This window comes from Phocoena sinus, chromosome 9 (assembly GCF_008692025.1).
Source record: "Phocoena sinus isolate mPhoSin1 chromosome 9, mPhoSin1.pri, whole genome shotgun sequence".
Lineage (NCBI taxonomy): Eukaryota > Metazoa > Chordata > Mammalia > Artiodactyla > Phocoenidae > Phocoena > Phocoena sinus.
In genome coordinates, this window is record NC_045771.1 from 92416368 (window position 1) to 92441490 (window position 25123).

Sequence of the window (25123 nt, forward strand, 5' to 3'; positions counted from 1 at the left end):
ACTATGAACATACACAAAATAAACAGTAAGGAAAAGATCAGATTTTGCTCTCACATGTGCAATGAAGTTTCTCCTTTCCTCATGACCTTTGTTTATTCTAATGGAAATTCTTGCCAAATGCCATATAACCAAAAGGTTTGAACATAAAGAAGACTGGAATTTTTTGGTATCTCTGATTTATGATTTTATATCTATAGGATTAAAAAGACTTCTGTAGAGAAATAAAAGCTGAAGCAGTTCATTAAAGGGGGAAATGTGATTTCTGGAACTATATTTCATTTTAAACTGTTAGGAACAGGATAAAAATCTCATGCTTAAATAAATGAAAAGTTACCAACTGTTTCTGATGTCAGCTTGAGGACTTTTAATTCTACTTATCTCTTGCCCATGTTTTAATAAGAACATGGGACCATTCAATTCTTCCCTTTATAGACACAGAATAAAATACCTTTATGTCAGGAAATTGGCCCAGATAGGTGTCCAGTGTCAGCAAGGACCCATCCACTAGTTTTTGATGGAAGTCTTCCCACAGCACATCACATTTCTGAAAGAAAAAGAGAAAGAGACAACTGCAGACTTATTTTAATTGGATAACTTTCACCAACTTCTAAAAAACCTGAGACTATAAAATTAAATAAGTTCTACTTCCCTGGCTAGTAAATGCTAGAAAAGTGTGGATTATTTAAGAATACAGTAATTTGGCTACCAGTTCTAATTTATGATATAGGCTACCTAAGGGCTCAGCTCATGTAAAAATGTGTTTCTGATTCCAAATTACTAAAGAATGTAGAAACTTCAAAAGGTCCCCCGATTCCTATAAATGGACTTTGGGGCTAGGAGTCCGTGAAGAATTCCACCAAGACAGTTTGCTTCTGAAGCAATCCATGAAATTAGAAACCACTCCAGACAAACAACAAACCACAGCTGAAGCCTCCACATGGAAAGCAGAAAATTTAGTCATACTGGGAAGGGCCCTACCATTTATGGAATATCAATTGTCATAAACACAATGAGTATTAGATATTATTATTATTGTTACTCCTATTACTGTCAAGGCATTGGGTTAAAAGCTGTATGTGTCTCTGTGTGTACGTGTGTGTGTGTGATTTATTTCTCACAAGAGCCTTATGAAGAAAGTCTCATTGTTGCCATTATACAGAAGATGATGCTGAAATCCAGAGATGTTACATAGTTTGGCTAAGGTCATGCAGCTGGTATATGACAGACTCTGGTTTCAACCCTTGAATTGGAAGCCCATGATCTGTCGATGACACCAGGCTGCCTCACCAGAACAGAGTTCATATCCTAGCTGTGTGACTTTGGAAAACTGAACGTTCCTGAGTTTCAATTTCTCCAGGTATGTGAGTTGACAACATAAACTTGCTTCACAGAATCCCAGGCACGTGTGCAACAACGTCATTCCATATTCCTCCCATTACTACATCTGGCGTCTCCTGACAATGTCTACCCTTCCTTTTTTCTTAGCAATAGAACGTCCACTTTTAGCCGGGCACACGGCTGCCTAGGATACAGACCATACTTCCCAGCCTCCACTGCAGCCAAGTGCAGCCATGAGACTAAATTCTGCCAATGGGATGGACTTTCAGGAAGTGGCCCTAAAAGGAGGCTTGTCCTCCAAGCCTCCTCCTTCTTGCTGACTGGAAGACAAAAATGAGAGCTGATAGCCAGAGCTCAGAGTCATCTTGAACGTGGAGGTGGCAGCGGGGATGCAAAGACAGGCGCCTGATGCTCGTGGGTCCCCCATACCACACCTGGGCTGCCAACCTCCAAGGTCGGTTATGGGAGAGAAGCTTCTCTCTTGTTGAAAACCACTTTTTAATGGTTGATTTGCTTCTCTTTTTCACACGTTAAAACCCAATTCTAATTGTCATAGATCCTTATTAAGAATTTTATGCAAACAGGGACTTCCCTGGTGGTGCAGTGGATAAGACTCCGTGCTCCCAATGCAGGGGGCCCGGGTTCGATTCCAGGTCGGGGAACTAGATCTCACATGCAAGCCACGACTAAGAGTTCGCATGTCACGACTAAGGAGCCCATGTGCTGCAACTAAGGAGCCCGCCTGCTGTATCTAAGACCCGGCGCAACCGAATAAATAAATAAATAAATACATTAATTAAAATAAAAGAAGTTTATGCAAACAAAAAAATTTAAGTCCACCGTACAAAGAGGCTTATCTTATGATCTGAGCAGACGCCCTGGACATGCAGTGTCAGGTGCTTCACTATTGAAAGATTCCCCAAATCCTGGCAGCCACAAGGATCAAGGCAGGACAGCAGCTGTCTCCTTAGGAATCAAGGTCAACAGTGGCATTTGCCACACACAGAATTGCAACGTGGTGTTCTGAAAAGCCATTCACACAAGTTTCTAACCATTCCCTTAAAAATTCTTCTTTTCACAATGAATTTTTAATTATACACCTCTAATTGGAAATTTACAAAATGAGTTAAGCCTTTAACAACACGCTGTTGAAACACAGTGTCTTTATATTTAAGAAATGTGAGAAGATGCCATTCCTCAAAACTGCATTGGAAAATGGCGTGTGGAGGCTAGTTTTGCCTAATTCACATACTGAAAGTTTTCGAAAGAGGTAACGGAGCTCACAATGAGCTTTCTTCATAAATAGATCTCAGTTTCTATCATAGTCATAACTGTGGGGATGTCAGAATTTTGGTGAAGCAGCCCAGGAAAGATGTTAACCCATCTTTCCAAAGGCTGCGTAGATGATCGGCATGTCATGTACCAGAGTCTTCCCTGAGTTGTGGCGGCCATGTCTTAACTCTCCGGTACCTCATGAGAAGCAAGGAGCTCCCATGAAGTGGGCATGATGACCAACCATTCTGTTTTAACAAAGAGCTTGGACGTAAGAAAACCCGACTGCAGGCTTCCTAAAGTCAGTAATAATCGCACACACTGTGCACTAGGTCGAGGATGTGAACACACTCGACTTTAAGTGTGTTTTTAGGAGATACAATTATTATTCTCACTTCGCCGATAAGGAAACTAAAGCCCAAGAAGATTAAAGAACTCATCTGATGTCACATCCCATTCCGCCTTCTTCAAAGCAACAATGACCACTTTCTCACTTCCCAGAGCCAGACAGCCCTGAGCTAGATGGAGCATTTCAGGTGTTAAGACATGTCTAAGGACGAAGCCTTTCGTTAGTCAAATTCCTATTAGCAGGCCCTGTCCTCGGCCCTGCAGACCAGCAAATGGACCATCTGGTGGTAAAGTGAATGGGATGCTCTTCCCAGATCCCGTGCCTGCTTTCAAGGAGGGATGGGGAAGAAGGTGCAGTACATAAAATCAGGCCATGAGCCAGTTCTCCTACTGGAATGGGCTAAGAAGTGTAGTAAAGGACAGACAGGTGCTATTCTTATGTTGAACAAAACCAATCTTTAAGCCACAGCTTTCTACTCAAGTGGCTTTATTGTCATGTTCACTCCTCACTGCAAGTTTGGGTTGATCTGGATGGTGGAACTGCACAGTGCCTTCTGGGTACACGGTGCCCCTTCATGATTAGGGCCATGAGGTGGTGAGAGGGGGTCAGGGGATAGGCTGAGTGAGCAGGACATGGTGGGAACCTCACAGAAGTCACCCTGGGGCCTCTCACGTGCTGTGACCAGCTCTCACCTCGCCAACCATTTTCACGTCTTCGCGCCCGTACCAGTCGGGCTCATAGACTTCATGCAGCGACTCGGTGAGCTTCATGGAAGCCTCTTGCATGCCTAGCATTGGAGAAAAACAACTCCTGTTAGAGAGAGGCAGGTGAGGAGTCTCTTCCTCCTTTCCCTACTTTTCAAAGTGAGAGGAAAAATCTTGAATACTTGCTAATTGTTTAAGGAAAACCTGGGCAGGCACAATTGCTCTTTGCACCTGTAGTCCTGATTCTGATCACAGTGTGCATTTTCTAGTATTTTTAGGATAAAGATACATGCTGGGTCTTGAAAAAATCAACAAGGTGTTCTAGTCTAAAAGCACCAATAATAATATGTCCTATTATGTGTGCTGTCACTTGCTAAATGGCATGAAACCGTAAATGTATGGGACACCTAGAATACTTACCTATAAAGCTAAAGAGTTCTAAAACAACTAATACCAAATGACTTTAAATATTAGAAATAAAGCATTTGGCGGGGGGAAGCAGATAGAAGCAAAATCTATAGGATTTTCAGGCATCACTGAAAGGGCTTTAAGTGGCCTAAAAATTTTCAAAAGAAACAAGAAGTTGCTCTTTTTCCAATATTACTAAAAGCTTATACATACAGTTTTAAGTCAGAACTCTCAGAAAGCTTAGCGTTCTTAAGTCTATGGGTATTTTCAGAATTTTCGTTAAGGTACAATTTGGTATGTTACAGAAATATGGTTATTAATAATAGGAAAGATAAAAAGTTTCCCAGTGCAACACGGTGATACAAAGTATCATGAAGTCTTTTCCAGACTCCCTCTGCCCCTCCTTCAAAACACGGAGGGTAAAGTGTGGATTGCCATGGAGACAGCTCAGGGCTGGGGACAGAACAAGGTGGAGTCTTTGGCTGGTGACTTGGAGAAGCGCCTCTTTGGCACCAGACTCTCCCTCACAGCTGGAAGGTGAGACCTGACCGAGGTGGTGTCCTGGTCTTTGTCACTAGGGGATATGAAAAGGGGCTGGATAGAAGGAGAGGAGAGAAAAACCATAGCGCTGCCATTAAAAATAAAAGACATATAAACTTAATGCCAGTGAATCAAAGAGGGAAAGTTTTTTGTTAAACTGAAAGCTGCAACACTCTAGACTCACCCACATGCTTGCTGAATTTAAGACAGTCAGTTCTGGGTTCAACAATGAGAGACAAGGACAAAAGGACAAAGGAGTTTGAGGTTTTTGAGCACAAGATGCCTGTTCTCCTTGCTTGGCCCTTGCAATAAACCTTTCTCTGCTCTACAAAATAAAATTAAAAATGAAAGGAAGATGTCTGAAATGATCAAAGTATACCCTCAAAGAGTCACACAATGGACTCAGCCACAAAAAAGAATGAAATAACACCATTTGCAGCAACATGGATAGACTTAGAGATTATCATACTAAGTGAAGTAAGTCAGACAGAGAATTTCATATGGTATCACTTATAAAATGATACCAATGAATTTATTTACAAAACAGAAATAGACTCATAGACATAGAAAACAAACTTATGGTTACCAAAGGGGAAAAGGGTCGGGGAGGGATAAATTAGGAGTTTGGGATTAAAATACACACACTACTAAATATAAAATAGGACCTACTGCAGAGCACAGGGAACTATACTCAATATCTTATAATAACCTATAATGGAAAAGAATCTAAAAAAAGTATATTTATATATATTATATATATAAAGTATATATATATTTATATATATATCGCTTTGCTGTACCCCTGAAACTAACACATTGTAAATCAACTATATATCAATACCAATTTAAAAAAAATAAAGTAAAATACTAGTCCCACCCCACAAATCTCTCCCCACTAATCTCAAAATCTGCCTTATCATCCATCACATCCGTGGTTGCACTTGGATCGGACTCAGTGCAGGGGGCTGGACAGCGGCCAGCCGGCAGAGATGGAGCACACACCCCGATCACTCTCCCTGCCCTCCGTCACCAGCCTCATTTCTTTGCCTTGAACATCCCGAGACTAGAAACCAATGCCAGAGCCTCTCTGTCCCCCTACAGTGGCAGGGCTGCAGGTGCAGCTGGGCCCCACAAGTCACAGGCAGTCCAGGACCATGCTTCCTGCTAACCCTGCTACCATCCCTCACCCCCTCCAGCTAGAAGGCTTGTGTGTAAGTCTGTGAGCATCCAGCTCTTGGGACATACTCTCCCCTGGGATGAAATCAGCTGCAAGGTCTCAAGCTCACTCTGTCTAACAACTCTTCCTAGAAAGCTGTAGGACGTGGGAGGCACTTATTCCTAGTTTCCAGCATAAGGGCAGACACATTTGTTCCTTGTATATTCTGATTATCATTTCAATGGGAATTGGGGAGTGGGTGGAAAGGAACACCTGTGCTCGAGTACCCATCCTGCCAGAAAGCCAAATGGCTGTATAATTAACACTCAATCTTGTTACTCTTGAATTCCAAGAACAACCCGTGCTTGGTAACATGCAGTAAACAACTCATACACGTTACCTTTGATAGCTGCTAAATATCCTCGGAGTTCTCGCTGAAGTCTGGTACCCTCTGCCTGAAAACACACAAACACAGAGATGCTAAGCATCTTGTCTGTATCTTGCATGCAAACATGTACAAAGCAATAAGTCTCGAGTTATTTTCGCCAGGAGCTCTTTCTTGAAAGAACATAAATATGTGGACACAGACTAAACAAGGTGCCCATCACTCTAGATATTTACAAAGGTTTTACTCAGCCTAAAAAGGAAAAGGAGAGGGACCTCCCTGGTGATCCAGTGGGTTAGACTCCACACTCCCAATGTAGGGGGCCCGGGTTTGATCCCTGGTCGGGTAACTAGATCCCGCAACTAAGATCCGGCACAGCCAAAAATAGATAAATAAATATTTTTAAAGAAAGAAAAGAAAAGGAGAAGGCAAGTAAGACTTTGCTTAGAAACTGTGACCCACCATACAGCAGTTCAATACATTCAAGAGCTACTAAGTCTCTAAATTTTGACATGTAGGTTACAATGGCTGGAAACTGATCACCACTGTTCACTGTTTAATATGGTAGCTACTAGCCCCAAGTGGACAGAGATTTAGTGCCCAAAAACATATATATCTCATTAATATATTCTACACTGACTGTATATTAATACAATATTTTGGATATACTGAGTTAGATAAACTATATTGACTCATTTCATCTCTTTCTTTTCATTTTTTAAAAATTAAAGTATAGGGCTTCCCTGGTGGCGCGGTGGTTGAGAGTCTGCCTGCCGATGCAGGGGACGTGGGTTCGTGCCCCGGTCCGGGAAGATCCCACATGCCCCAGAGCGGTTGGGCCCGTGAGCCATGGCCGCTGGGCCTGTGTGTCCGGAGCCTGTGCTCCGCAACGGGAGAGGCCACAACAGTGAGAGGCCCGCGTACCAAAAAAAAAAAAAAAGTTGATTTATAATACTGTTAGTTTCAGGTGTACAGCATCTTTCATTTTTTAAAATACATTAGAAAATTTTAAATTATGAATGTGGTTTGCATTGTGTTTCTATTGGACATCACCAAATTAGAGAAATTGTTCAGTTGTAAATGTTGGCCCATGAACATTTGTTTTGGTTTGGATTGCACTTAGAAACTCTAAGACTCTGAGAGTAGGATTAGATTTTAGTCCGGAGTTACCCCAGGAAATGTTGATGGTAGCGTGGAGTGGTGAAGCAGTTAAGGAAAGAGAGCCAACGCAGGGTGCATTAGCAAGCAAGCTTCTGCAGTGGGCAGCCCCAGCTTAACCCCGCTGGGGAACTCTGGGAGACAGACTCAAACGCCCTATAGACATCCTAACCGAGGGGCAAGGGAGCTGGAGCATTTATGCATCAACTCCTGCCAATCGTTGGCTGAGGGCTGCTTCTGGGGGACATTAATTCTCCATTATGTCCATGTAGGGGCAGATAGGTCTCAGGAACCACAGAAAGCCCTCGGGCAAAGAGCTCTGATGCTGGAAGCTGTAAGTCAGTCTAGTGGGCTCAGAAAAGGTAGGTGCTAGGGGCATACAGCTGGGCACCTACAGTGTTGCCTATGATACTGCAACTTAACACATTAAAAATATATGCATTTTAATTGCACGATCATTTAACAAAAGTGAAGAGGGCTAGCATACAGAATGACTCCACCTTGAAGATTAATACTATAGCAACTGTTTTACAACTATAACTTGATAGTTAAGAATACACCCACTAATATAGCAACTATAATAGTCACATTCAATTCAACGAGCATTTGTTAGTATTTACCAAAAAGGGAGAGGGGATGAAGGCAAAAAAACTTATGTTCCTTCAGGGACTTCCCTGGTGGTCCAGTGGTAAAGAATCCACCCTGTAATGCAGGGAACGCAGGCTCGATCCCTGGTCAGGGAACTAAGATCTCACATGCTGCGGGGCAACTAAGTCTGCATGCCACAACTACTGAGCTTGCGCGCCTCAACTAGAGAGTCTGCGTGCCACAAACTACAGAGCCCACGTGCCCTGGAGACTGCACGCCACAACTACAGAGCGCACGTGCCCTGGAGCGTGTGTGCCACAACTAGAGAAGGGAAAACCTTCAGGCCACAACTAGAGAGAAGCCTGCACGCCACAATGAAAGATTCCGCGTGCCCCAACTAAGACCCGATGCAGCCAAAAACAAATAAATTAATTAAAAAAAAAAGAAAGCTAAACTGTTAAAAAAAAAGTCTTTCAATAAATTATAATCTAGTAGAGGAACTAAAATATCTATACGAAAAATTGCATTGCAAAGCAGATTATACTTAACTCTGAAACACCATCCAAACACAATGCAAAGCCAAAATGCCCAGCACATTTAAAATTAGATAGTGATTAATACAAATAAACTCTGGGGACTTCCCTGGTGGTCCAGTGGCTAAGGCTCCGCGCTCCCAATGCAGGGGGCCCAGGTTCGATCCCTCGCCAGGGACCTAGATCCCACATGCTGCAACTAAAGAGTTTGCATGCCGCAACTGAGAAGAGTCTGCATGCCACAACTACAGATCCCAAATGCCTCAACTAAGACCCGGCACAGCCAAATAAATAAAAATAAATATTAAAAAAAATACAAACAAACTTTGAAAAGAAGTGTTTAAGACTATGCTGGACTCCAAAATAAATTCTGGAAGAGAATAGTTTCCTATATCTTATAGTGCAGGTATAGTGACATTATTTCTATAAAGTCTATGTAAAGCTCAGGTGAGGTTTTCTTTACCTGCCTTAAGCTCAGGCTTTTTTTGCAACTCTGTAAATCCAGGTACCACCAGATGAAAGCTTAGGGTTAATTCATTTGTTGGCACATATGAACTTCAACCAGAATGGTGCTACACAGAATGGCAAAACAGAAATCATCAGAGTTCTAAACAACTGACTCCCTTTCTTGTGGCTCAGCATGGCTGAAAATCAAAACTAAGTTTCCTTTGCCTTGCTGAGCCATTCAGAAATGCAGTGTGAAAGCAAACTACTACAAGCTAGATTAAAATAAAACTAACCATAGTGGATTTCCAAAACATCAAAGTATAGTGTAAAACTGTAGGCAAAGAATGAGGAGAATGAAGAAAAACGCTAATGATAAACACTTGGGCACAGGTAGAAGATATGAAGGATCCAGAGAAGAAACAGGTAGAATCAGGCCAAGGTCCCCAACACGAACAGGAAAAGAATTTGGGGAAAAAGGAAGTCAGTCTTTCCCCTATTGATTATCTATTTTGGGACAGATACTGTGTAAGATTCTGAGTATATAAAAAGCTGAAAAGACATTATTTGGGGAGATTTTATTATTGTCACATCTACACTGCATCTCCCTACCAGGTCTGTTTTGGGGGGAGGATTATACTTCCTGCCCCATCAACATCAAGCTTGGTTGTGGGACTTGGCTAATGAAATGTGAGTGGAAGAGCCATGTGCTACTTCTGAGCAGAAGATGTAAGAGCCGTCACACACTCCGACCATTTCCTTTCCCTCTACCATGCGCCCCATAATGTTCCAGATAGGGGTTGCTTCTCCAGCCCGGATCTCAGAGCGAAGGGAAGATGAAATGGGCAGCTACCGTGCACATTTTCAGGAGTGAGAAACAAACCTGTTCTTAAAAGCTGCCAAGGTATTGCTCCCACAGCATGACCTACCCTAAACAGCCTAATACAATGGTTCACCATCAAGAGTAGAAATGCAGAAAGACAGAGTAGCCTGGAATCTAACAACAAGCCAGTGGAGTTACTGAGCAGAAGAGCATTAAAGGCACTTACAGAAACAGTTCAGAAAGGAAATCAAATTGGAAAGATGAAGGACAAAGTGGGTGATTTAGCAAATGGGAGCCTGAGTGGTGGCCAAGTGATTGAGAGAGGTAGAATGGTACTGAGAGAGGACAGCAGGCCACAATCACTTGTCCCAACAGACGGCAGATAATTTAGAGAGAATAATATGTGAAATCAGACATGTGATTTACCCAGACAGATCTAGATCCAGACCGACCTAAAGCCTACAGCCCTGAAAGGGGTAATTAGGAGGGTTTGACTCCCCTAAGGCCACGTTTTTCAAAATAGGTAAGTGTAGACCTTAGAGGTACTTAATGATTTGTCTAGCACACTTACAGCCACAAAATAAACCTAAAACATCTCACTGGAATATCAATTTATCGAGATTGGAGGGGGACAAATAGAGAAACCATTATTTTACCACCACTAAGCCACCTGTTAGGATGTAAAATGAAAAGCTGCATAGAGATGAAACAGAACTTCACAGATGTCTCCTGTTTTCAGATGTCTGCTTTAAGACTCTGCTCTACTACTGTTCCTGCCCCTTCCCTGGAAAAGTGCAAGAAGCACTTAGCGCAGGCAGGGCTCACATCTCACCCAGAGGGATGCTTTCCCCTCAGGAAGTAATACAGAGCCAACCACAGTAACTGATGGTTTTGAGTTACCCCGATTGCCCAGAGTACCTGGAAACAACAAAAGAGTAAGGTGGAAAGGCATTCTTTTCCCAAATACTTACGAAATAAAGCACGTCAAATTAAGCCCACAATTAAGTCATTGCCTTTTCTTTCAAGAAAAGTACAAGAAAGAGAAGGAAATATTCGGGCTCTAATCTATACACTGCATTCATCTAGCCCAAGGGGAACAATAAACATTTTAAAAAATAAAATAAGCATCCCAGAAGAAATGTTTAGATATTATAAGAGTCACAGAAAATTCAAATTATATAATAATGGCTTAAATTCATGAGTTCAATTTAGCCAGATAAACTGGAGGCTAACTTAAATAACTTTATTCTTTTCCAATTATTAAAATTCTTAATTTTCCCCATGAGTATTAAGGTTCATAAAGCATTCAGTAATGACCATATTGAATTTCGTATAAAATTCTGCCTGAATCAAGCAAAAGCCTCTGGAAAGAAATTTTTCACCTATAATGTGCCACACAGTAGCTCTGCACAAAACCTATTGCATAATAAAATTTACTTAACATCATTACTCTATGTGAATCACAAGTAAGTTTTAAATGAGAAATAACTTCTTATAGCACTGCTCGCATTTCACTGAATCTAAAGTTCGTTCCAAATTCCTCTGAAAATTACCATTTCAGTAATTCAGACTTGAATTGTGTATTGGGCATGTGCGTATGCAGAAAAAAGACTGAAAATTCCACAACGTTGAGAATCTTCCCTTCAATTTCTTAATGTCATTCTCTACAGTATAAAATTACTATTCCAACTCCTGGTCACACTCTCCTCAGGACTTATGGGCAAGTCAGTCTATTATAATTAAGTTATCTGCATTGCCTACTAATACTTCTCTTTGGAAAATATCTAAGAAGGATTCACTGCCCACAATATCCCTTGCCCTGGCATATAGTATAATAACATGCCCCTGGTGTTAGTCAGAGGTCCTTTATTTATTTTTTCAATTGCATCATTTATCAGTGTCAGGAGCCGCTGCCTCTCAAGCCTAGACGGTCCCCCAGGCCTGGCTTTCTTTCCACACAGCCCAAGGGAGTGGCTTGCTTCTCCTTCCTCATTAAAGCTACCCCCCAACACCCCCTCCCTTGTGTGTCATGCCCTTACAGGGCTGGGGAGAAGGAAACCGTCTCCCCAGTCTTCTGTTTCCTGGATGTTCTGGGAAGCAAGCCAGGGTCATTTTGGGTTTCATCATGAAGATATCCAAAATGAATAGGCAAGATGGACCTAGAGATTGTCATACTGAGTGAAGTAAGTCAGACAAAGAGAAATACCGTAGGCGGAATCTAAAAGAAATGATACAAATGGAGAAATGATACAAATGAATGCATTTACAAGACAGAAACGGACTCACAGACTTAGTGAATGAACTTACGGTTACCAGTGGGGGAAGGGTGGAGGGAAGGGATAGTTAGGGAGTTTGGGATTGACATGTACACGCTGCTATATTTAAAAAGGATAATCAACAAGGACCTACTGTATAGCACAGGGAATTCTTCTCAATGTTATGTGGCAGCTTAGATGGGAGGGGAGCCCTGGGGGAGAATGGATACATGTATATGTATGGCTGAGTCTCTTTGCTGTGCACCTGAAACTACTGCAACATTGTTAACTGCCTATACTCCAATATGAAATTTTAAAAAATTTTAAATTAATAGGCAAGCAAAAAGTCTTCATAGTTTTAAAACCTTACAGAGGTCTGAGACTCGCTGCCTCTAATCAAAGAATCCCTTTATTCTCTTGCAGAGTGGTCTCTTGAAGCTGTTGCTTTCTTCCCCAAGTGCTGTGAGCACCTCTCCATGATACCTGCCTCTAAGGACTAGACTGAAGTTTAAAATCTAATTAAATAGCTGGAGAGAGAGTGAAACAGGCACACCACCATGGAAAGTTTCAAATATCTTTGTTACCCAATAGGAAGAAATCACATTCCATACCTAATTAAATGTGTTTCCAAATTGTTCTACATCAGATTGGTCCTCAGGAACACCAATTACTTAATTATTTGTTTATATGTCTTGGGGGGAGGGTGGGGCAGAGGAGGGGGTCGGTTCCCAGATAGGCCTGGCTCCTGGGCAGCTCTCGCTGCTTAAGTCTCTCTTCAGCACCTAGGACAGCTCCCAGACACAACTTTGGTTCTTGAACATTTAAAGATTTAATCTATGTAGTGTCAAAGGACTAGCTATAAATGCTACCACATCAAGGTTTCCTACTGCACTCTAGTAATAAGTGCAAGGAAGAGTTACAGACAGATTTCCTGCAAGGTGAGCCTGGTTCCTGATAAGAGCTACCACAGACTGACACACAAGAAGAGTGTCTCAAAGTTCTACAGCTATGGCAAACTGTATCTGGGCATTGGGCTTAAAAACAGGGTTGCACCAAACTATGATGAATAACACTTGAAGATTAATGAGTCAAGTTGTTTATTGTTTCGGTATACTGAATTCTGAAACACTAAAAAGATATTAATATTGGTAAATACTTATGTCTAGGACTGCAGGAGCCAATACAGAGGTACAATTTTGTTAGCTTACCTTAGACCCAGTTACGCCTGCCCAAAAGAAAGAAACTGTACTTGAGGCATTGATTTGAATTTGAGATACAACGCATAGAATGAATTGATAAATTTCTAAGGAACTAAACTCAGCACAGCAACCACTGCAAATTCAGAAGCACCATGCCCCATACTACCATGTGCATGACACCCGCGGTCAGGGGCATATACCACTGTGGCCCTGACTGTACTTGTAAAACCAAATCCAGTGCATTTTATCTGCAAGGCTATGCAGGTCTAGCCAAACACCTTAAGGCAATATGTATTTAATACCTAGTAAACAAGCAATGGCTTGTTGAATTGACTTGTTAAAATATGGTGAATGTAATTTATATTTATAGGTAACTGATTTATATTTATAGGTAACCTTGTTTTTAAAAAATGAAAGCAATACCCATAAGACAGAAAATGTTTTAATTAAATATCCTCTTTAACTAAGAAACTGGGTTGATGTTTTAAAAGGAGCCAAGATAGAAGGCCAACAGTATTAACGGATGTATGAAACTTGGATCTGAAGAGATGTAACTTCAAAAACTGTGATTTCACAAAGGTAAGTAATATCAGCTTGCCTGTGATCAGGAACCTATAGAAGTTTCCAGAGTTACATTATTATTTTTGGCCTTTACTGACATTCTTCTCTTGAAAAGGCTAAGTAACACATCAAAATTAAAATTGGCTCAATTTCTCAGAGTTCGGACAGGTTAACTCAATCTTGATGTTAGTATATTTTGTGATCATTTCTGAAGCTGAGAAGAAAATCAGATTACCAAGAAGATTAGATTTAATGGAGTTATTATCAGCAACTTGATGAACAGATGACTCGTAAGTCATAACGTCTGAATCCACTTATGATCAAAGACAACCTTAGGCTGCTCAACACTCCAGGCACTCTTGGTTTACTAAGAAATAGAGCTCTCCCTCTGATAAGCTCGGGTGCCGTTCAATTGGAAGATGAGAGTTTTTCAAAGGTAAAAGCAGCAGGGTCTTAGGCACGTACATTTTTTGCTTCCTTGCTTTGAGCTCTTTGTCGTAATAGGAGTCGTCATTAAGAACCTAGCACTGATTTCATAACACCATTTCTTTATTTTTAAAAATTTCTTTTGGCATATCTTCGTGCGAAAGATATAAGATAGAGAGGAGACTGGAGTGTATTTTGAAATCACATTTCTGGGCTGATGGCGGCAGCGAGTGGAACATGGAAGGGAGATAGACATCAAAGAGAACATCCCAGCTTCCACAGTTTTATCCAAGATTCATGGCCCAATTTCCAACTATCCTTGTCAGCAACTCCAAGCATACCTATGATCTGAAAACCAAGTCAAATACCTTCCGCCTTTCAACAAAACAAAATTAGAAAGCTAGCTAGTAATTACATGTACCATTTTCCCATATATTTCCCTTAAGCCAACTAACTTGTTTATAGGTGTCTATTCTGATCTTTTGGAAAAGCTAACCCATTGTGTGTGCAAGGGGATAGAACTACCTAATTAGAACTGTTAAACTCACCACCACAGGCAGGCTGGATATGACTTACAGATATGCTTTATGGCCTTTAGGCAATTGAGTTTGTGAGCCTTGAAAAGCCATCCCAGTTTTTTTTCATTTCGTGTGTGTGTATGAAGAGGCTTGACTTATAAGCTGCACCAGAGACACTATATACATATCTTTCCAAGCTTTGCTTTAATTCCTAGGGCATAGTAATGAATACAGTGGGGAAGGGGGAAATGACCCAAAAATTAAGAGAAACGCCACAGGAGCCCCCCCTCAACAATGACTCTTCCTGTGACTTACTGTTCAGTGTCCCTTTCTGTGGGTATGGATACAACTCCATTTACAATATTCTATCATGGCCAAATTGGACAGGACTTAAAAGTATTAGAGAAACAACTGCTATGTCAAGTTACAGAGGTGCATTGATGAGTAGGAATGAAGTACGTACCTTGTCTATCATTATTCCAGACATAAAGTAACAACCAGGATGCTTCTGAAGCTGCCATTTATGATGTCTGTGTTAGTTCGTTAGGGCCACCGTAACAAAATACCAGAGACTGGGTGTCTTACACAACAGAAATGTATTTCCTCACAGTTGTGGAGGCTACAAGTCCAAGATCAAGGTGTTGGCAGGTTTGGTTTCCCCTGAGGCCTCTCTCCTTGCCTTGCAAACAAACAGCTGCTTTCTCCTCACGTGGCCTTTTTTCTGTATATGTGTGCATCCCAGTGTCTTTCTCTTTTCTTAGAAGGACAACAGTCATGCCGGATTAGGACTCACCAATATGACTTCATTCGACCTTAATTACCTCTTTAATGGCCCTATCTTCAAAAACAGTCACATTGGGCTTCCCTGGTGGCGCAGTGGTTGAGAGTCCGCCTGCCGATGCGGGGGACACGGGTTCGTGCCCCGGTCTGGGAAGATCGCACATGCCGCGGAGCGGCTGGGCCCGTGAGCCATGGCCGCTGAGCCTGCGCGTCCAGAGCCAGTGCTCCGCAACGGGACAGGCCACAGCAGCGAGAGGCCCGTGTACCACAAAAAAAAAAAAAAAAAAAAAAAGTCACATTCTAATGTGTACCAGGGTTAGGACTTTAACATACAAACTTAGGAGGTACATAACTTCAGACCATAACAGTGTCCTCAAAGCAAGCCTTTAATATAGCAATAAGTAACAAAGTCAAACACTTACTGAGGGCTCCCTTTGCTCCAGACACTGTCCTATTAACTCATAATCCTCACAATACCTCTGAGGTCAGCACACATTTACAAATGAGAAGACTGAGGAACAGAGGCTGAAAAGCTTGGCCAGAGGTCACAGAGCTAACAGACGGCAAGCCGGTACTGGAGCTGAGGTGGTCTGGATTATTTAGGCTCTGCAAACTGCCTCAAAAGCCCACGTGTTTCACTGCCCTCTCCCACCTCTATGCCCTCAAACTGTAAAGGCACAGACGCCTTCCTGAGTATACTCCATAGGATTCATAGAGCATAGGGGTTACGTCGGTGGGCTCTGGGATCGCACTGCCTGGCTTTAAAATCTGAGCTCTGCCACTTTTAACTGTGTAACCTTGGGCAAGTCACTTAACCTCTCTAGGCCTCTGATTCATCATTGGTAAAATGAAGTGATAATGGTATTCACTTACTAGGGCTATCACCAGCGTCAAAGGAGACAGTCCACGTAAATTATCAGCAGAGAACCAGGCACACAGTATGCATTCAATAAATGTTGGATGCACTATTATTATTCTACCTGATACCTTTTCAATGATAAACTGTGCAAAGAGCAGGTGTTTCATAAATGCTCGACTGAACCAAGTTCTGCTGCTTGTCATAGTACGAAGGAGTATCTTCATGAGAAATATACAAAACCTCCCCCAAACGAGCCACTTGGGAATTGTGACTGCTTCCTTCTTTTTAATTTGTATTTCTAAGTCTCAAACACACATTTATGTTTTTCAGAAAGTTTTTTTGTACCTTTAAGTGCTTCAGCAACAGAGGATCCTAGAACCTGTGGCAGTAATTTATGCAAATGTGTAAGAACCACTCAATAATGGATATGAGAAAAAAAATCAAACTGACATGATAAATTACTGTGAGGAAACAAGAAAGCATGAATACCCATGACCAACAGAGTAATCAAGCCCATTCCACAAATGAAAGCTTTTGTGACATATACTCAATTTTCTCGTATATAAAGCATAATTACAATTATGAGTTGCTATGGAAATCAAGTGAGACAATGTTCAGAACACTTTATAAGTGTTAAAGCCCTACCTATGGAAAGTCTTAATAATAAAAATACTTCATCAGTGCTTTTGCCTAAGCCAGTCAGGTGTGGCTTGGAAATTTGTAAATTTTTTAAGCTCCGTGAAAGAGTCTTATAATTATCTGGGTTTAGGAACACAGTCAAAAGAAGGTACAATTAAGGAATGATGTGTATTACTATTCCACATACATGGAAATATATGTATTATCTTCACTATATCAGTGAAATCTAAGGCTTGCATCCAAGTTGTTACTACCTTACGATGCTTCTTTAGAGATACAAGTCAAACGGGTGACCCGATTCAGAAGTCTGGAATGGGACCCAGGAATCAAAATTTTAAAAGGCATCCAGATGATTCTACTGGTTATTTGGGAACCTCTGCTTTAATTTCTCACTGGGTCTAGCATTTAATTGACACTGTGTGAATGGACACTCTCGTATGTGGCTCTAGTATGACATAGCCAAAAAGGCCCTTAAAAATACATCCGGCTCCAGGTTTCATTCAGTCACCATCAGACATGCCTTCTAATGCACTTCCATCACTTAGACTATATCTTCAGCGCAAAGTTAGCAAGGGGCTTACAGGGTGACTTATGAGAGAGAATTGCAGGCAATTGCAGGGAATCAGTAATACTGACGTGAATCTGAAAATCAACTGCAGCTCATCTGTGCCGATGTTCACAACCATTCTACAGCCTCCTTAGGCTCGGATGAGAGAGATGCCTACTTCTCTGCATCACATTCTCAGAACAGTACAGTCAACCTAAGGATCATTTAGGGAGGGGCATCCAAACTAGATAATAAGTTGGTTTCACAAGGAGAAGTAGGAGATACATGGAATTGGTCTCTAAATGAATGCTGGGAAATGAGATACTAAATCTTCTCCAATTGGCATAGTTAACTAATGTAGTAAGGTAAAATACAATTAAAATAGGCAACAGAATAAGCTAGATGAAAGGAAACCTTTTGAGCAATAACATGACGAGATTCCTCTAAAAGTGATTTCTTAAGTGGGGAACAGGCTCCATAGGAAGTGGCCCAAACAGTGATGCCTAGAACATCTGTAGTTTGACTGGATCGAATTTTAGTTAGGTTAAGCTTTTGATTTATATAGGCCATAAATGAAAAGATATTCTTGTGGTTGGAATGAAAGAAATAAGAGCAAAGAGGATAAAAGATGGACAAGTTCTCCAACGAATATTTTTCTCTTTCTCCCATCCGGCACCATGGACAGCAACACCTGAATAGTCACAAGAAGTAGGCAGACTCATTTCCCTCCTTGAAAGCCAGTGAGCAAAAGAGAGGTTTAATGGGTGTGTCCGAAATGAACAAACAGAAGACCAAAGAGAAATGCAGGCACATTTGAAGGGCAAGGACCAGTACATTCTTTTGACACCTGCAGGTTTCTTCTCTCTGCTCCCTTCCACAGAAGTCAATTGTATTGGCAATCAATGGGTGATACTTACCAAAAAAAGGACTCTTAAGTCAAGACTGTATATGCAAACCACATCTTTTCCACCAGAACAATGGTACAAAGAAGACTGAAAGTCTTAACTAGGGGCTTAGACCATTTTTCATAAGAATACCAATTGGAGTGAGAGTATACTCATATGCTAATGTTAAAGATGAAACTAGGATACCAAAATGCATTCTAATGATGGAAATATAGTAACATTATCTCAAAATTCTGTGTCTTTTTTCTACTACTTTATTTTTTAAAAGAAAGAAGACTTTTGCACCCTAGACCACAAGCTTGACAAAGACAGAAACTATTCTGTCTGAACTATTTATCACTCTGTTTCCAATGCCTTATGCTTAGTAGACATTTAATTAGGTGTTGAGTCAGCCAAGAAATGCTTTTAATAGACACTTATTATTTGGCTTGTTATATATATATTGACCTGTTACCTTCGATGAAGTATCCAGCTCCTAGCTCAAGCCAATGTCTCCAGTTGTGTACTGGATCCCAACTCCTCTTTCTACTCAAGGACACAAGTCAGCTGTTCTCTCCCCTTTCTCTGGTGATTCATCATATTTTCCTTCTGTACTAAATGAGTCCCATTAGTATACACATATTTCTGCCACCTTAGGAAAATGCTCTCCTGACGCCACTTCCTTCCCCAGCTACAGTCCTATTTATTTGCTCCCCTTTGAAGCAAAACTTGAAACTTACTGTCTCCAAGCCTCCTGATATATTTTACCTCACTCTATATATTCTCTATCTATTCGGTTTTGTCCCCCATAGCTCTCATCATTTCTAGCAAACAGTATAATCTGCTTATTTTTATTAAAGTGTTTTATTTATTGTCTGTCCCCCTGTTCTGGAATGTAAGATCCACAGTGGTAGTAACCTTTGTCTGCTTGTTCTCTGAAGTTTCCCAAAGACCTAGAACCATTCCTGGAACATAGAAGACACTCAATAAATATAAAGAAAATGAATATTGAAATGGTTACATACTATTGTTCTAAACATGCACCCACATGCTATCATCAATCAAATAACCGTGAAACTTCCTTAAAAGTTGATACCAAGAAGAAATACTTTAAATTTTGGAAAACACTGGCACACTAAGATGGTTTTCAGTATTACGGAATTCTCACAGAAACGTATAGCTAGCCAGAAACAGGAGTAAACTTTATTTCCAGAGATGCAGACATATATCAATTCTCTTGTAGTATACTGTGCAATCATTGAGCTCAAACTTTAATGGAAACCAAGTATAAATGCAAGCAACAAGACTCAACAATTCTCTCAGAAGAAAGTAACCATATCAATTAAATATATTAGTGCTCTATGGTCAAAATATTATCCAATCAGAGAAGAGTAAGCTTACTCTAAAATGCAATTCATGAAAAAAAACCCCTACAAATTGAAGAATGTAACTGGGGTTCAAGGACTGAAAAACATCTTCTGCATTAATTAAAATTACTTATTACATTGTGAGTAAAAGTATGTAAAGCTCTCAGAAGATGGAAAATACCATACATGCCAGCTGATACATATGGAGTAGCATGGAACTAGGGCAGCTTCAGAACCCAGGGAGGGGACCAGAGCCTTGCTCTAGTCTCGATAACCCAGGTTAGAATCAAATCCAGGCAATGTGAGACACTCTCCAAAGGCTATTTTGCTGCCAAAAATTAGGATGAAAATGAGAAAGTAAACGACAATGAAGAGAAACACTGACAATGAATGAGTGAGGAGGCATGGAAAATCCAAGACAAAGAGGGAGTACAGAGATAAGTGTGACAAGGAGGGATATATTTACTAATAAGCACCTATCAGGTGCAGAGGGCAGAGATTTTTTTTGTTTTTTTGGGGGGCTGTGCTGGGTCTTTGCTGCTGTGCACGGGCTTTCTCTAGTTGCAGCAAGCGGGGGCTACTCTTCGTTGCGGTTTGCAGGCTTCGCATTGCAGTGGCTTCTCTTGTTGTGGAGCATGGGCTCTAGGCACGTGGGCTTCAGTAGTTGTGGTGCACGTGCTTAGTTGCTCCATGGCACGTGGGATCTTCCCAGCCAAACCCGTGTCCCCTGCATTGGCAGGCGGATTTTTTTAACGGCTGGGAAAGGATGCCTTCTTTTAAATATTTTATAACCTAATGAGGACATAGACGCACATCTAAAATAACTGTCATATAAGAAAACTGGAACAAGAGCTTTTGGATGAATTACAAAAAAATGTACACTGGAGGATACAGAGAAAGAGAGAGGCTGGCTGAGGGGACTGGAAAGACGTCAGGTAAGAAATATCTTGTAAGTTGACCTTAAGCAAAGGTAGGATTTCAACAGATGGAGATGGCAGGTCAGGCAAGGATAGTTCAATCATAAGGAAGCACCCGCAGTGGAGAAAGTGGAAGAAGAAATTGGAAGCAAGCAGTCCAGTCCCTAAATACCACCACCAGGCATAGGAACAACCAGCCATCCCCTTTCACATCATGGTTATCTGTGTTAAAAAGAAATAGTTCTAGGATATCTGTTAGGACTATCTGCTCAAGGAAATTACAAAATTTTTCAGAATGTAAATGTGATTTGCCATAAATAAAAATTTTATCCACACATTAACACACCGTGGGAATATATCCTGTATTTATGTTGTTTTTTCAAACTTCTATTCTGTAATTTTTAATTATTTATATACGTATGTCCTAAAAAGTGTCGTGAAACTGCTTACAAAAATTCAAGCGCTAGTCAACACCTCTTCCATCCCAGAAATAAAAACGTGCTGTAGGAACATGCTCCAAATGATCATTTCTGCCACTAGTTCAGCTTCAAGTTTAACAAATGTTTTAAAGTTTATGTTCAAAGCACTAGATTCTGTGCAGAGAAAAAGATGAAAGCGGCCACACGGGACCCCTGTGCAGAGGAGAGATCAGTATGAAGACATGACTCCAGCTTTCAGACGCTGGATTATCCTAATAATGAGAATCAGTGGCTCTGGCTCCTCCCCACTGGAGAGCATTTCAAGGTCCCGATATTTCTTTCCTTCTTCATCTGTGTTATACCAATTAGGCCGTTACCTCGTGGTGGGCATGGAGAGAAGCAGCAGAGCTACACTGTATGGTATTTCAAGGGGGGACTAAAAAGCCGTGGAGACGTGAGCAGAAGTGAGGCTCCCTTCTCCTTCATATGAGAAGTTCTCAGACCACACCTCCATTAGGGTGCCCATATCTCTACTCGCTGAAATGTGATCAAAGCTGGTTATCTGAGCCCCACCAGCCCCTGGGTTATCCTGTTGTAATCTGCACACTGGCCATAAGCATGGCATCTTCGTGGGCAAGTTTATGAGCAGGAAGGAGAGGGAGAAGCCAAGGACCTTCCTTTTACTTTGGGACCTTCTCTGGGCTCATTAACAGACCCATCAGCAAGCACCCAGGTGAACTGAAGTGAAAGCAGCCGATGTTCACACCAGTCACTTCTGTTACTTGTTAGCAGCTCTGGTAAAAGAGGAAATATAGAAAGGGACAAAACAAACCCTCTGGGGAGGAAACGGTGAAGTCAGGTCTCATTCTTCTGGCTGGATGTCTCCAACCCTTGCTTTCCTTACCACTCGTCACCACGGAAAACCCTGAGCTCTTGGGGGAGGGGTCACTCTATCCTCCTTTGCTGGACCCTCCTCTCCCCCTCCTCCCTGTCCTGACTGGACCACAAAATCCACAGCAACGGGGAGTACAGGAGACAATGCAATGAGAGCATATGCACAGAGCCTGCATCCATGCTCTCCGGCTAATGCAAATCAAATAACTTTTAGGAAGAGGTCTGGGATCAAAAAGAGAATTTGGGGCTGGAACAAGATAAAAGCTAATCCTGAAGCTCAAGGGCAAACATAGACCCGTCTGCTCCCTCTGTTTCCACCACGAAGAAGCAGGGAATATATCAACTACTATAAGGACTCTTCGAATTTTCTTAAAGGAAATTTAAAAGCAAGATCATCAGAGCCCCAGATGCTTGAATACTTTCTAGAACATTCTAGCGGTCTACTTTTCTTAACATTCTTTTTTTTTTGGCCGCACTGTGCAGCATGCAGGATCTTAGTTCCCTGACCAGGGATCGAACCCACGCCCCCTGCATTGGGAGCATGGAGTCTTAACCAATGGACCGCCAGGGAAGTCCTAGTGGTCTACTTTTAGAATCTTTTGATTAAGTACTAATTTAGTATGGTCAGATGACTCTAATATACTGCACAAATCCAAATAAAGTTCATTTTATACTATAAATAGTATTTCTGTTGGATTTGAAATACATACACACGGAAAAAAATATGAAATCTAGATTTCCTAGGTCAATGTCTTTAGTGTATGTCACCTTAAGAGAATGCCTTCTGCCTTTAGAGTAATGATTCACATTAATACAAAAAATAATAAGCCTTGTAGAGGTCACCACAATCTTGGGAGATCCTTCATCCTTGGTTAATGTTTCTACATAGCATAAAAGCATACGCCACAAATGGGAATTGGTCACCAATACATACTGGGGGTTAAAAAGACACAGTTTTCCTTCTACAGAGTATTAATAAAGTCAGTCTGCAGCTATGCTTCCCAACCTTTAATATGTTTCTATAGAAGATTAGTAAACCTCTCTCCTCACCTTCCTCCCACCCCCTCCTTTTTTCCTTCTCTCCCTTTAATATACAGACAAGGTTAAAGTTCCCTCCCTCCTCATGGCAGTAAAATGACTATAAATTTACTCTTTCTGATTAAATCAAAAAAGTATCAAAATGAACATGTGCAAATGCAAGATGATTTTCATGTGAGAATATTTTCAAAGGGAACCAAAGAGGGTCAGGAGACTCCCTGAGAAATACTATTTTTACATTTCCGCTCTATTTGTTTTACTCTTATCAAGTAGAATTGCTCGTGCAAGTTTCCCCAAATGTTTAAGTTTTACCTGCATTATGAAATCTGCTAACGATCTTGACAGAACTAAGGCGCTGATCTTCAAGAACGACAGTATACTATCGGCTCCATAACATTTGAAAATGTATATAGTGAAAGGAATAAGCAGCAGAGCATGTAACTGATGATGATCTAGCCAACTGCACTTCTCTCTAATACCTTAGACGAAAAACAATCCTCACCTTGTTCAGTCAACAAAGTCCAAAAAAGAACAATAAAAATTCCCCATAAGGGACATCCCTGGTGGCGCACTGGTTAAGAATCTGCCTGCCAGTGCAGGGAACACAGTTTCGAGCCCTGGTCCGGGAAGATCCCACATGCCACAGAGCAACTAAGCCCGTGCGCCACAGCTACTGAGCCTGCGCTCTAGAGCCCGCGAGCCACAACTACTGAAGGCCGGGCACCACAACTAATGAAGCTCGCACACCTAGAGCCCGTGCTCCACAATAAGAGTAGCCACAGCAATGGGAAGCCCATGCATCACAAGGACAAGTAGCCCCCGCTCGCCGCAACTAGAGAAAGCCCACGCACAGCAACCAAGACCCAACACGGCCAAAAATAAATAAATAAAATAAATAAATTTATATTAAAAAAAATTCCCCATAATTGGAAAATGCAAAGTACTACCTTATCATGAATGCATTCCTGAACTTGATGCTTCCCAAGGTTAGCCTTCTGGGGTGCTAAAATATCATAATGCCATAAAAGTGACTGAGAAAAAAAATCTAACAGCAAAGAACTAATTAGCTCCACAGGGACACACCAGACTGGAAGACTAGGTTTCAAAGGATAGAGGGTAAATCCTCAAGTAGGGAAATCTGTAAACGTGAGTCACTTCTTCTATCCAAAGCCAATCCCTTCAAGCAGACACTGGGGACTGGCCTGCAAAGTAACAAGGGCCCTGATTAACAAGTTTCTCTGTGGGAAGTTGCTGCCATCCAAGTCAATGATCTGCACGAGTGCTATCCTAGTGTATGAGAAAGTGCAAGAGAACTCACCAAATGAGAACATCAGGAGATGTGGAGAATCTGATCTCCTGGAGGAGACAGGGGGGCAACTTAGTCTATGAGCCGACGTCCAACATTTCTCTAGGAATTCTCTTTTCTACCGTCATAAATCCAAAGCTCTCTATAATACTCAGTGATCGGGACATGATCTATTTTTCCCTCTACCACCGTTTTCTTCTCCAACTCCCCTCTCTCTTTTCTCATTTTCAGATAGAACGAGATCACTGTTATTCATAACGAATTGTGTTCCTATCTGTCCGACCCTTAGTCTTGGGATGAAATTGGAGACATTCAGCAATGTGTTTTGGTGGAGACTAGTCTACCGGGCTCTACCTGCTGGATTTTATATCCCCTGTTGGTGAGGAAAAGAAACAGCATGTTACGAAACAGCCAGAACACTGATACACAAATGGAAACAAGAAACCTCCAGGATCAGGGATCTGCAAACAGAAGCAAAGGCAGCGACATAAAACCTACGTTGGGGGCTTCCCTGGTGGCGCAGTGGTTGAGAGTCCGCCTGCCGATGCAGGGGACATGGGTTCGTGCCCCGGCCCGGGAAGCTCCTACATGCCGCGGAGCTGCTGGGCCCATGAGCCATGGCCGCTGAGCCTGCGCGTCCGGAGCCTGTGCTCCGCAATGGGAGAGGCCACAATGGTGAGAGGCCCGCGTACCGCAAAAAAAAAAAAAAAAATTGTGAAAACCTATGTTGATCTTCCATTGCTGGCTGTCGTCCCTGAGGCCACAATTTCCTCTGTGGACACTTGTGGCTCCAATGACAACAGGAAAATAAACCCA

The 25123-nt window shown here is 41.6% G+C and overlaps 1 protein-coding gene across 3 annotated transcripts in view; it reads right to left on the reverse strand.

The window, feature by feature from the left end:
- Window positions 1-25123, reverse strand: part of AMPH (amphiphysin) — a 192533-nt gene that overhangs the window by 77219 nt on the left and 90191 nt on the right. For 2 of the 3 annotated variants that reach the window (XM_032642629.1, XM_032642628.1), the window contains exons 3-5: window positions 6168-6218; window positions 3652-3746; window positions 449-544 (exon numbers count right to left, since the gene is read on the reverse strand). In XM_032642629.1, the coding sequence (XP_032498520.1) occupies window positions 449-544; window positions 3652-3746; window positions 6168-6218 (242 nt within the window). Of the gene's footprint in view, window positions 1-448; window positions 545-3651; window positions 3747-6167; window positions 6223-25123 lie in introns of all 3 variants that reach the window. The other variant, XM_032642627.1, reaches the window with a different exon arrangement.